The following is a 13,411-nucleotide window of genomic DNA, read 5'->3' as shown; positions in this document are numbered from 1 at the left end:
AAACTGTTAGAATGATCAGAATCCAGAGACTTAGATTCTATTTTACATTTAAACAAGAAAACACTTTTGTAGTTTCAATGGGACCTGATTTTCCTTGAACTGTGTAAACTGTTTACCATGTAACCTGAGGAAAATTCTACTTTATTTGGAGCATGGCATGAGTTCAGTATCTGGATAGAAGGCATTAGTGAAGAATGTGCCATTATTATGTTGAGACTCTGTCCTCAGTGGCTCCACTGAGGTCCGAGCGACCCCACTCTTTCCTACTTCAGCCAGTAAATGACAAAATACATAAATGCTACCAATGACTTCCCCTCTATCTCTGTATAATATTATCAGTTGACACCATGTTTATTGACTCTACATATACCTAGCATGTAACATTTTGTGAAGGGAAATAAAAATAATGTATGATACTTCAAAACTATAGTTATGGGCCTAGAGAGATGGCTCAGAGGTTAAGAACACTCTTTCAGAAGACCCAGATCCAATTCACAGCACCTACATGGCAGCTCAAAATCACCTGGGGTTCCAGGTGATCTGACTCCCTCTTCTGGCTTCTTCAGGCACTGTATACAGTGTGCAAAGACATACATGCAGGCAACACCCATACACATGAAATAATAAAATAAAATAAAATAACTAGAGTTACTATGCTGGTTCTAAGCATTACCTGTACTGACTCTTTTATTCTCAACAAAACCATCTCTTTGCAAACAAAGTGTGTTAGGCACCACTGCCTTCCGGAGTAAAGCCTAAAGGTGTATAGTGGGGAATCACTGGGCCAGGCTCCCCCATCCACTGCCTTGGCCCTGGAGCAAAGTGAATCCACTGGTTATGTGGCAGGCTTCCAGGTGAGAGGGTACCAACCCCATCAGGACAAGCAGCAGCAGGCTCCCCTCCCTTCACACCTCAAGCCCTAGGCTCCAGGTTCCCCATTCCCTTCTTCCAACTCCAGGTAAACAACTCGGATTCTTCTCCCGGACAGGGAGGCTCAGTGAAACCCAGAAGCCCTTCTCCTGAAGCTGCTTAGAAAACATAGCGCAGCCTGTTTCCCTTTCCTGACTGACCAGCTAAGAGCCCTCTCTGCTCAGCTCCCCCCCTGCTCCCCAATCCAGAAACAGGGCTGCTGTGGGGGAGGAGAGGTAGGAAGCCTATGAAGGACACTGGGATCCTGGTGAAGAACAAGGAGTCGGGTGGAGTTCTAGTCCCCATTCCTACTGCAAGGCTGGAGTGACCTCCCTAAGTGTCCCCGCAGCCCAAGTTTCTTTGTCTATGAAGCACAGGGCACGAGAGCAGTGACCTCTAGCTCAGGCATCTCCAATTCTGTGTGTGTGGCCCATACCCTGGTGTGGAATCTACACCAGCTGTGTGTGACACACATGGCTCAGTGGCCTTCATGTAAGCACACACTAGACTGACCACCCAGTACCCCCACCACACACACACAGGATGAATGCAGCCGACAGAAGGGAAAAGCACTCCAACCCACAGGCCTCAGGAAGGTGTCCCTCAGCCCTGCCTACTCCTTGCCCCTCTGTTTAGTGCTACTACTGAGGGGCTAACCTTGTTCAAAGCAAGTCCATTTCCTACCCCGGGACCCCACTCACTGTGTACAGCCGTCGCCGCAGTCTGGCCAGGAGAGGGAAGGAGAGCTCAAGGCCAGGAAATCGACGGGCTGCTGGCATCTCCACGAACTGAAGCCCCTAAGTCACAGGAGCTATGGCCTAGCTCTAAAGTGGGCAGGCAAGGACCCCAGCTTCTGAGTTTTGTGCTCTGCTCAGACGGTGGGGGGAACCTGTCCTAGAAATCCCCCGAGTCCCACACAGAAGTAGGGGACAGGGAAGAAGAATGGAGTGGTGGCTCTGCTCCCCTGCAAGCCCTGCTGGGTTTCCACAGCTGGTCGCAGGCTGGGTCCTCTGTCCTGTCTCCAGTGCAGTGCTCACAGCTCTGGTCCTACTCCCGGGCTTCCCCCACCGCCTGCTTGCCCGCCTGTCCTCCTTCCCTCCCTCCCCAGCTGAGCGGCTCTGACACTGGCTGAAAAAAACCTTTCTGAATCTCAGCCAAGAGGACAGCAGGAATGGGGGGGCACTCTTCTTCCCAGCACTGGCCCCACTGACGTCCCCTACACAAGGCTCCCTGTCTCCGGCTTCCACTGCAACCCTCATGGGTGCAGAAAACCCCTGGGATCTCGGTGAGGGCTGTGAATCAAACAGCACATATAAAAAGGGGCTACAAGCCCCCTAAAGGCTTTTCTGGGTCTATGGGAGTCTTTCCGGGATTCTGTAGACAGATCCCTCAGAGACCCTCCCCCACACACGTCCCAACCTTGGCTGGGTGTCTCCTGGCTCAGACGCTAATGTGGCCCTGTTACCCTGGTGCCCGACGGAAATAGGAGGCAGGCAGCCTGCCAGAGTGGGACAATCCAGCCAAGAGCTGGGGGGGGGGGGGGGGGGGGGCAGTGAGAATCTCCACCTCTCCCCTGGGATTGCCTTGTGTACTGCCCACAACAACCAGGGTGCTCACTCCCCAGATTAGCTGGCAAAGATCCAAAAATCCCTCTAAATAAACAAACATGTCCTAAACCCTCCACTGGGATACTCCTACCTCAAAGCTATAGGATATCAGGCTGTTGGAGATGTATCTTGTGCAGCACCCAACACGTGTAACAGCCTCAGCTTAAGCCATCTGGAGGCACTCCATCAAGCTTCTATGTGCCCCCATATTCTTACAGCTGACAAATGGTCCCTCTGACCCTCAAAAGTGCCAGCTGCTCTACACCCCCTTGTTATAGCCCGCAGATACACCTGACAGCTGCAGGAAGTTCTCTTCTGCTCCCCAGATCCCAGCTCCCCACCCCCAGCCATGCCTAAGGAGCCCCTGTTTCTTGTATACTGCTCTCTTGGCTGTCCACTCAGGGAGCCACAGCTGGCTCCTGAGGGAGGCAGCTGAGGTTGAGTTTTGGGAAGTCAGCACCTCAGACTCTCTTTCCAGGATCTCTTCCAGAGTTTGAACTCCCTATTGGGAAAGAAAACCATTTCCTATTCTAATCAGGGGAGGGGGGCTCCCAGCAATAGCCCTTCCCCACTGACATTCATACAAAGACTGTGGATTGTCAAGTACAGCCTCTCTTTGAGGCTCAGCAAATATGATGTGTGAGGACAGAGGTCAGACTCAGGATTCATGGACACTGCCTTTCTCCACAGATTTGCTGACCACACACTCAAACTGGGGAAGGCTACAGCCTATCCATCAGACCTAGGAGCCTGGGGTTATCGGTAAACTAATCAGGTTTATTACCTCTACTGCAAGCTGAGGCTGATTAGGCTGGCCAATTTAAAAACTCTAGGCACCCCAAAAAGGCAGCCCTCAAATCCACCAGAACTCCCATGTCTGATCCCTTAGACATCTAAATAGGACGGCCTGGCAGCTTACCCTAAAGCAGGCAACATATGCTGCAGAGCTGGAAGCCAGTTCCTGGACCTCTTTCTCCCCAGGGAAAACAGCCTTGACCTTTCTGCCTCTCAATTCCCAGGCACATTCCCCCTTCTCCTGACAGCTACTGCCCTCTAGAGGTTAGGAGAGAACGTGCTCGGTCTCCAAGGGGAAGGAAGCAGCCCTGTGAACACAGTGCCTTTTTCAAAAGCACACAGGGATATTTAGATTGATACACATACTCAACGGGCCAATTAATGAGACTCCCCAAGACACAGCTTCTTCCCACAAAAGAGTGAACCTGAATACTAGTTGTGTGTCCTAGGCTCCTCACCTGCACTACCAAAAGCCTAAAGGGCACCTTATTTGGGCCCCTAGGGACCCATGCTTACTGAGTCAGACACCAGCATCAATAAGTCACCATCATCATCACCTCAGACATATCCAACACACACACACACACACACACACACACACACACACACACACACACACACACACCACTCTGCACCCAGCCTCCTGGCCCCAGAGATCTAGGGATTGGGAGTGGGACGAGGAGGGAAAAAAGCACAGACACCCTGGACTCTTAAGAAGCTCCTGCTGCAGAGAGCAGAGCTGGGCCCACAGATCACCAGCAGATGACGAGGCCGGAACCCCACATATCTTGCTATCCCAATTACCTGCTGTCCCTCCTCGCCCCTAGCCAGGCGCTGGTAAGCAGATCTCTCCCCCATTGGGCCTGAAGTCCCACCACTGGGGCAGGGAGGAAAGCGATGCTGCCCGTAGCCCCCGCCCCTCCACCCGCACCGGCTGCAGCAGCACCCGCAGCGTCACTGCCCTGCGTCCAGGGGGGGGCGGGCCTCGAGCATCCTTCAGGAGGGGAGGGGCTGCTAAAGCGCCTAGGCTGGAAAGGCTCCAATCCTGGCACCAGCATGAATTCTAAGGGTCCACAACCAGCAGATTATCACAGTCTCCCCTCTAGTTGAGTTTACGGGCATCCCCTCCTCCCTAGCTTCTATTCTCCTCAGTGTAGAGGTGTTCTTCGGGCACCTAACCTGTGAGCAGTAACCAGCCGCGACCCTTTGGCCCGCGACCCTTTGGGAACCAGAGAAGAGGCTCCACCCACTCTGATTTCAGAACCACTGCTTCTCGGAACCTCAGGTCGCCTCCAGGACTGAAGCTCCAGGACCACCAAATAGGACCACTGGGATCCAACACTCTGATGCTCAATAATACAATACGAGAGTCAACTAAGAAGCCACAGACGCTTGTCTCCTACTTCACTGAGCCCCTCCTAGCAAGCATCTTCCTCCATTACCCTCAGCGCCCACCTACTCAGCTCCAACAATACTTGGCCCCAACATGCTGGGCATGCCTACAAGTTCTAACTGGTAGCTCCCTAACCCACTCCTCATGGAAGCCACACCCCCACCCTCATGGGCAGGATGACAGACCCAACCCAGCCCCTTGCCCTCATGTATCCACCTGGACCTTTCCTCTCAAGACAGCATTGGGCTTGGAACTGAGCGAGGCAGACCAGTGTACTGGGGCCAGACTCTGTGACCTCAGAACGGGAGAGCCTAGGCTGCTGGAGAAGTCACTTCCAAACACGCTGGGGAAGGCTGCATCTCAGCCCTGGGGTGAGGTTGTGGCCAGCCAGCAAGTGCCATTGCAGAGGCTTTTCTCTCCCTCTGACCCTCGGGGCCTAAGGCAACACACACATCACGAACCCTCTCATTCCTATGGCATCTGAGGCATCCTCTGACTCTTTTCAACTAGTATTTAGAGCTCAGCTGAACTCTGAGCACTCCCCCTTCCTGGGACAGAGAAGAGATGTCTAGAGACTCCTGCCATTATCCCAAGGCAAAGAAGAGGGATTCTAGGAGGGCACTCTGAGTTCCCAGCAGGCTTCCTCTTCACAGCGCCCATCGTGGCACCGCTATGGCAGGGAGAGGGCTCTGCTGGGTCCTGGGTTCTAGTCTGTACAGAAGCCTTGGTATCTCACCACTGCGATGACAACACTAGTGTTCAGAGCAGCTACAAGGATCCAAGGCCAGCAGGTTGCTGTGAGAACAGGCTGAGTGTGACTCGCCCATCCCAGTTTCGCCCTGGCGGGCTGAATGAAGGTTCAAAACCATTCCCTATTCCTGCTTTCTCCAGCTCACCTCCAACACCATACTGCCATGAAAGAAATCCATAGAAACCAAACCACCTCGGAGATCTGGGGACCCCGTCCACATCAACAACTGCACTGTGTGTCACTCTTCCCTTTATCTCTCCACACCATGTAACTAAGGGGCACCAGCCCACCTTCCCTCTCCAACAGCAACAGTGAAGTCACAAATTCCCACAGAGAAGTAGATGTGACAAGTAACTTCCAGCCAAGATTTTTTTCCCTCCAAAACAATCTACCATATTCTTGGAAATCTATGGCAACCTAACAAGCATGCTTCCCTTCTCTGGTAAGCACAGGAGGAATAACATCTTGGCAAAGAAGTGGAGGTCAACAGCTCCTCGCCAAGCCGCAGTCACAGGAATATCTCATCTCTCAAATGAACCCCACCACGTCAGGCCTGCTCAACTCACCTGTCTGTATGCAGGGTCCACGCTTCTGGACAAAGGCCAGGCTGGTTCCCCTCAGGACCTCGTCCCAGAGGGAACTGTACCAAGTAACCCCACACCTTCAGGTCAGCGTGGTATGACATCACTGGTCTGAGGCGGCAGCTGGCCAGAGGCCAAGGAAGAGAAGGGAATGATTCAGACACACACCATGGCTGCCCACACCCTCTCCCTCTTCAGGACAAGGGGCCCACTCATTCCCAAGGAGCTGGCTAGCTGACGTCCTGTGGTTGGGCCAGGCTGAGATGTTTTCCCTAGGGATACTGGGTCCACAGACCAAAGCTACCCTGAAACCCCGTCATCATTATCCTTGTATTTTAGAAAAATTTTACTTGAAATCATACTTAGAGAACTGAAGAATATTTTAAAGCATATACTGTGTTTGAACATAAACAGTATTCCTAACTTTAAACTTTGTCTTTATAACTACTACATCCTCTTTTGAGCACCATTCACTCTTTGAGCTGGGGTATTTCTTTTATTTCTGTCATTCTGGTTTTTTTTTGTTTGTTTGTTTTGTTTTGTTTTTATAACCCACTGAGTCCAATGCTGCCCATGTGCTCATGGATCTGATGTCATCCACTGAAACATGGGCCACATACCAGTGGCCACACCCCAAAGGAAAATGGCACTCCCTTCCCTATCAACTGCTATTTCTAAAGACTTCAGACTGTACCCTTCCTTCTATTCTCAAAGAATGATTAACTCCCTGGGGGTCCACTTCCTCACTCTTAGGTCTACCACCCTATGCTGTCTCCACTCCTGGGTCAAAATTGACAGAGCAGTTCCAGCAGGATGCTGCACTGGTACCATAATCTGCATGTCCCACCTAAGTGCACCCCCGCAGACTCCTGCATGGGTGCCTACCACTATTCCTGATTGGTAGCTACTCCAATACCTACCCAGTAACCCAGGGGCAAACAGCACAAACCAGCCAGGCCAGAAGCCACATCCTCACCAGCAGCCACACTCCTCCTTCCCCCAGGCCACCACCCAATCACCCCTTTAACCTCTTCAGCATTCCTCCCACCTACACTGAAAAGGTCTTTGTGATACCTGTCTCCTGGCCTTCAAGATGAATTCCTATATATAAGACCCTAATCAAATGCTATCATTTCTCTAAGCTCCCATTTTCTATCCTCAAACAGTTGCTTCTACCAATACCCATGGGTTATTAAAGGAATGCATATAAATAAAAGAAGAAAAACTTAAAACTCTCATGAAAGAGCCAAAAATATTTTTTAGAAATTATTCATCATGGGGCTGGAAAGATGGCTCAGTTGTTAAAAGTACTGGCTGTTCTTCCAAAGGGCCAAGGTTCAATTCCTAGCACCTACATGAGCTTACAACGTTGTCTGTAACTCCAGTTCCAGGGATTATGACTCCCTCTTCTGGGCTCTGTGGGCACTGCACTCGTGTGGTGCACTGTGCATAGACACACATTCAAGTGAAAACGCCCATAACACGTAAAAAAATATTATATTCCAGTCCTTAAAGAGTTATTATTTGGGGCTAGATAGGTAGTTCAATGGTTAAGAGCACTGACTTCTCTTCCAGAGGTCCTCAGTTCAATTCCTAGCAACCACATGGTGGCTCACAACCATCTGTAATGGGATCTAACGCCCTCTTCTGGTGTGTCTGAAGACAGCTTCAGTGTACTCATATACATAAAATAAATAAATCTTTAAAAAAAAAGTTATTATTTGTGTAACACTTTGGGTAAGTGCATAATTCTACTGTGATAGCCATTAGCACAGACTTGGGCCAGCCTGTGGTTAGTGCCTTGTAAAATAGCCAGAATCCAGCAAGAGACATAATAGAGAGAGCTAAGAAAGCCTTCAGCCTTGGTGACAGACAATGGAGAAGAGGAGCCTCTTTCCCCATGAGCTGCTGCCCCTAGGCTGCCCAGTGGACACCAGGAACAAGTCAGGTCACCCTCTCCCTGCCTTGGCTCTCCCCACCTTCTCCCTACCATGACGGAGCCCTTGCTGGCCTCCAACTCTGCCTGTCTTGACTTCCAATTACTGAGATTAAAAGTGTGTACCACCAGGCCCTATTGCTGCTCACTCATTTCAACCCAGAGAACTCACTTCCTTCATGGAAAGAGGGGCTGTCAACCATTTCAATTACTTTTGTCCCAAACCCACTGAACTACCCAAGGACAACTTGGGCAGAGGAGAGTGTGAACCAGCATTCACAGAACAGCCTTCTGACTGGACTATAGGAAGCCAGATTTGGGCTCAGAAACCACATGTATCAACCAGATGCATGTCTGTATCTGTAAGGCATCCCAGTCTTATTGGGGAACTGGGGAAAGACGAATGGAGTGCCAGGGCAAGAGTGGGGTACAGAAGCAGGAATAGAAGCATGGTAAGAATGGAAGCCTTCAACTTCAGAGGGAGGGGAGATGCTGCCTCCTCAGCTAGCACCAAACACCCACATGATGGTCTTGATGGGACCATGAAAGTGTTTTGTGCTGCCCCAGCTAAAGAGAAGCATATTGACATCCATGGCATCCAATCATGCTCCTGGATCTCTGCCTTTCCCCTATAAATACCCCAGCAATATGTGACCGAGGACAAATGCTTGTAGCTATCCAGATTTCCCTCCCATGTGACACTTTTGCACCAGGGCTTGGATACCAACTTGCAGATCTCTCACCCACTGCCCGGCCCAGGACTCCCTCACAGCAGCAAAAACCACTACTGGCTCCAGGGGGAAGGGAGGAGGGGGGAGAGGATAATGCAGTCAGCTACTGCCAGAGCTCTTCCAGGGCAGGGTAGAGCCACCCAGCTGGCCACCCTGCCCACTTCTGACTCTAGCTTTGCCCACCCCCACTCCTTCACCAAGAGCCCTGAGCTGAAGTGGCCTATTGTCAAGCCCTGGCAGAGGGGTGAGGAAAGGAGCAGCAGCACCAGAGCTGTGTGCTGTAGAACATTCACCGTGCAACGTGCACTGCCCACACTCTTTAGACCAAAGCCCCAGCAAGTGGAACACAGGCACCGCTGCAGGCCTGAGGAGAGTCTGGGAATAAGTAGAAGTGTCAGTGTACTTCAAATCCTACTGTATCCTGCCTGTTTGATCACAGGAAAATGTTAGATTCTGAATGGGTAAGGGGGTGATTGGCTCAAAGCGTGAAAGGAGGAGTCATCAGGAGTGGATACCAAGAGATGAAGAAGAGTAACTGTTACTGTTTGGGCCATAAGAGAGAGGCGGTGCCAAAAGGAGGTGAGGTGTTGAAAGAGAAAGCTAAAAATGCTCAAACTTGAGAGTATGACTAGTTAACTCTTTAAGAGCTAATAATACCTCTTGTCTACCTTCCCAACACAAACTCCAAGTGACTGGCCCTCTACTGCGCTGCAGAGGCCCTTCTACCTGCATAGAGAAACACACTAGGTCTCTGCACAGTATCCCAGGAGGCATTACTGACAACAGGGAGAGCCACACCCCAAACAAGGAGAATACACAGTAAATGCCGAGTCCAGCTTCCTTCCCCACCCGCTCCAGAGATCTGGGAGCTCCCTGCCTGGCAAGGCAAGGGCTGTCTTCTGAACTCCGACCAAGCCGAGAAAGATATAAAGACACTCAAACTAGAGGCTTCCAATAAACAGCCTGTTCAAGTCATCACATAAAACCAGCAACAAGCCACCCAGCACCACAGCCTCACAAACTTGTTCCTTGATCAGAAGCAGAAAACAAAAATTTATCAAATACCAAATAAAACCTCTAATTGGGAGAGAACAAAAAAAAAAAAAAAACATACGAAAAAGCAACTGAGGAGGGGGAAAAAACAGGCTCTGGAGAAGAAAATTTCATACAGAAAATTCTCAGTAATATGTTCAGACTGATAAAATGTATCTACCAAATAAGAACAAGGGCTATTTTTGTGTTTAAACCAAGGTAACAAAGTATCAAAAACAACGGGGCTGTAGAGATGGCTGAGCCCTTAAGGTTCATGCCTGCCTTCCAAGTCTGCCACCTAAGTTTGATCTGAGTTTGATCCCCAGGAAACATAGTGGAAGAAGAGGACCAACTTCCACAAGCTATTCTCTAATGGCCACACATGGGCCATCACAGCCTGTGTGCATGCATGCATGCGTGTAGTGTTTTAAGATCACACATAAGAAAGCAGATGGTAGGCTAGGGAGATGGCTGCAAAAGGGCAAGGACCTGAATCTGTATAAAGAGTATGAATCTACACAATCCCACTTTAAAGACAGCAAGGTAGCACTGGCTCACTGGCTCAGAATGAAGTAGACGACTAGGGTTGTCCCTTAATCCTCACACATGTACTATGGCATGTGCACATCCACATTCACACTCCCACTCACACACACAGAGAAAGAAAGAGACAGACAGACAGACAGCAGACAAAAAAGTAAACATCCATACCCATGCCAAATAGCAGGCAGGCTCACAGCAGGCATTTCTAAGTACAGGCTACTGTTTTGTTGTGATTGTTGTTGTTGTTTTTGAGACAGGGTTTTTCTGTATGGCCCTGACTGTCCTGGAACTCTCTTTGTAAACCAAACTGGCCTCAAACTCACAGATTGCCCTGCCTCTGCCTCCCTAATGCTAAGATTAAAGGTGTGCACCACCATGCCCAGCTGGCCACTGTCCTTTAAACCCAATGTACACAAAAGCCACAAATGCAGGTTCTGAATTCAAAGATAAAGGTTGAGTCCAAGAGTTTGAATTTATAACAAGCTCTTGAGAGATGCTGTCGTCACTGGTCCATAAAATACCATCTGAAAGCAAGGATCTCTAAGCTCTTAGTTCTTTGTCCAGCTATACATTGAAATCACCTGGGCGTTTTGAAAATGTCAACATTGGACTCCATTCCATATGACTCTAATCAAATTGGTCTAAGCAGTCGTGAAGCCTCTTTAGATGGATCTAAACTTGGGCTGAGAACCACAGCTCTAGACAAAGCTATAATTGTGGCAATCACTTGTCCTGTCCTAGCCAATCCATCTTCAAATACTGCATCCATTGTCGACACGATAGTTTTTAAAAATACATACTCTTCACGTCATGAAAATCAGCATAAGCTTACAGACCTACTCACTATTCAGACAGTTCTAAATACCAAGTCTCATTAACATCGATGGAGAAAGAATCGTAACAATACCTAGAGAAATTTATTCTGAGAATTTCCTATTAGATTCCCATACCCATCCTGACCTTTCAAAAAAAAAAAAAATCACCTTTTTTAACGTGATGTTTAAGTTTCAGCAAGTCGAGGCTCTCCGGGAACTATGGGTTATCTAATGGGACAGGATACTTTCAACAGTTCTTTACGCAGCAAAGGCCTGGAATGACTTTAAACTTCAACACTCTTATGGTTTGGATAGGAAGTGTTCTCAGAAAGGACCATGGTCAAGGCTTGGTCACCAGCTTTGGTGCTACCGAGAGGCGACCGGATCATGAGATGTCTGACCTGGTCAATGAATTAATCATTTGATTGAGTCATGATCTGAGGCCATTAGCAAGACATGGATCTGGCTAAAGGAAAACAGGTCCCTGAGGATGAGCTTTTGACACCTGCCACTTCCTGTCTACCTTCCTACCCCCAGGAAGTTCGAAGCATTGCTTCTGCCTCACCATAGGCCCAAAAGCCATCGAGCTATCCAAGCCCAGACTGAAGCCATCTCTCTGAGTGTTTCCTCCCTTACGATGATTTCCTTACATACTTATCACAATGATAAAATAACTAACGTAAGTGCAAACTATGAAACCTGAAAGACAATGGCTCATACGCTCAAGACTTGGAAAGGAAGCAGTTTCTGACCTAGATCTTTATATTCACGTAACCACCAACTAACCATAGGCTGCTATGGGTGCTGTCAAGAGCTCCCTCTTCAGAGTACTACACAGGACGTGTGCTACCAAAACCATCAAGGGGAGGAAGTATGGTTTGAACAGGAAATGGTCTCACAGGGTCAAGTGTTCTGGTATACGGTCTCCAGCTGGTGATGCTGTTCTGGCAATCTGTGGAACCTTTAGATGGGGCTAGGTAGGGGAATGAGGGATTTATAGCCCAGACTCCAGCACAGGTGTTCTCTGCTTCCTGGTCTGAAATGAGAAGTGAGCCACACCAGACAGTCCTGCTACCATGGAAGGAGCTGCCTGACACCATGCCTTCCCTAGCCCCCATGATGAGCTGTATCTCCTGACCACTGCATTATAGTCAGACCCCTGCCAAGAAAGAAAAGAAAGCCGGGCGGTGGTGGCGCACGCCTTTAATCCCAGCACTTGGGAGGCAGAGGCAGGCGGATTTCTGAGTTCGAGGCCAGCCTGGTCTACAGAGTGAGTTCCAGGACAGCCAAGGCTACACAGAGAAACCCTGTCTCGAAAAACCAAAAAAAAAAAAAAAAAAAAAAAAAAAAAAAAAAGAAAGAAAAGAAAGAGTCTGGCAGTAGTGGTACACACCTTTAATCCTAGCAGAGGCGGGCAGATCTCTGAGTTCGAGGCCAGCCTGGTCAACAGAGTAAGTTCCAGGACAGCCAGGGCTACACAAAAAAAGATAGAGAGAGAGAGAAAGAAAGGAAGAAAGAAGAAAGAAAGAAACAAGGAAGGAAAGAAAGAAAGAAAAAAGAAAAGTAAGAATAAAGTCTGTTTAACACTGATCTGGTTTGGTTAGAAGCCTGAAGCCTTTCTATCCAGGGTATTTTTGCATTAAATCCTAGAGCCTGCTCTACAGTTCTGTTTTTTAGCCCCTGCTATGTGTTTAGTAATATGAGAGCATGGTTCTTTGTATGGAGTTGTGTACATTTTTCTTGGCATAACTAACTGTGTCAAGTGAGTTTAAAAACAAAACAAACAAAAAAAACCCTAAAAGTCATAAATAGTGCTGCACATCTTTAATCTCAAACTTGAGAAGCAGGGTCAGGTGAATCTCTGTGAGTTCAAGGCTAGCCTGGTCTACAGAGTGAATATCAGGCCAATCAGGTATACATGATAAGGCCCTGTCTCAAGAAATAAATTAAAAAAAAAAAAACAAACTAACTAAATCCTCTTGTAAAAGGAGATGTGGTTAAAAAAAATGGCTTAGCCCTTAAGAGTACTGGCCACTCTTCCAGAGGACCTGGGTCAAGTTCTCATCCACATAGCAGCTCACAACTGTCTATAATTTTAGTTCCAAGGGATCAGGCACCTCCTTCTGACCCCTGTTGGGCACTAGGCACATATGTGGTACATATACATTCATGCTGCCAAAACACTCATGCAATGCACACAAAAATAAATAAAATCTAAGAAGGAAGAAAATAATGGGCAGCTAGCTTTATCAAGATGAAAGAGAAGCCTTTAATCCCAGCACTTGGGAGGCAGAGGCAGGCGGATTTCTGAGTTCGAG

The 13,411-nt window shown here is 48.7% G+C and overlaps 1 protein-coding gene across 11 annotated transcripts in view; it reads right to left on the bottom strand.

Annotated features, from left to right (window-relative positions):
* The window catches only part of Tnk2 (tyrosine kinase non receptor 2), a 38,582-nt gene that overhangs the window by 20,586 nt on the left and 4,585 nt on the right, over nucleotides 1–13,411 (bottom strand). For 3 of the 11 annotated variants that reach the window (XM_031363670.1, XM_031363677.1, XM_031363673.1), the window contains exon 1: nucleotides 1,611–2,284. The exons of 3 other annotated variants lie outside the window; for them this stretch is intronic. In XM_031363670.1, the coding sequence (XP_031219530.1) occupies nucleotides 1,611–1,688 (78 nt within the window). In that variant the 5' untranslated portion in view covers nucleotides 1,689–2,284. Of the gene's footprint in view, nucleotides 1–1,610; nucleotides 2,289–13,411 lie in introns of those variants that run through there. 5 more of the 11 variants (XM_031363671.1, XM_031363678.1, XM_031363674.1 and 2 more) reach the window with 4 other exon arrangements.

The sequence above is a fragment of the Mastomys coucha genome, unplaced genomic scaffold (genome assembly GCF_008632895.1).
Source record: "Mastomys coucha isolate ucsf_1 unplaced genomic scaffold, UCSF_Mcou_1 pScaffold12, whole genome shotgun sequence".
Taxonomy (NCBI): domain Eukaryota; kingdom Metazoa; phylum Chordata; class Mammalia; order Rodentia; family Muridae; genus Mastomys; species Mastomys coucha.
The sequence above is the reverse complement of the archived record's forward strand: the minus strand, read 5'-3'. Positions and strand labels throughout refer to the sequence as shown.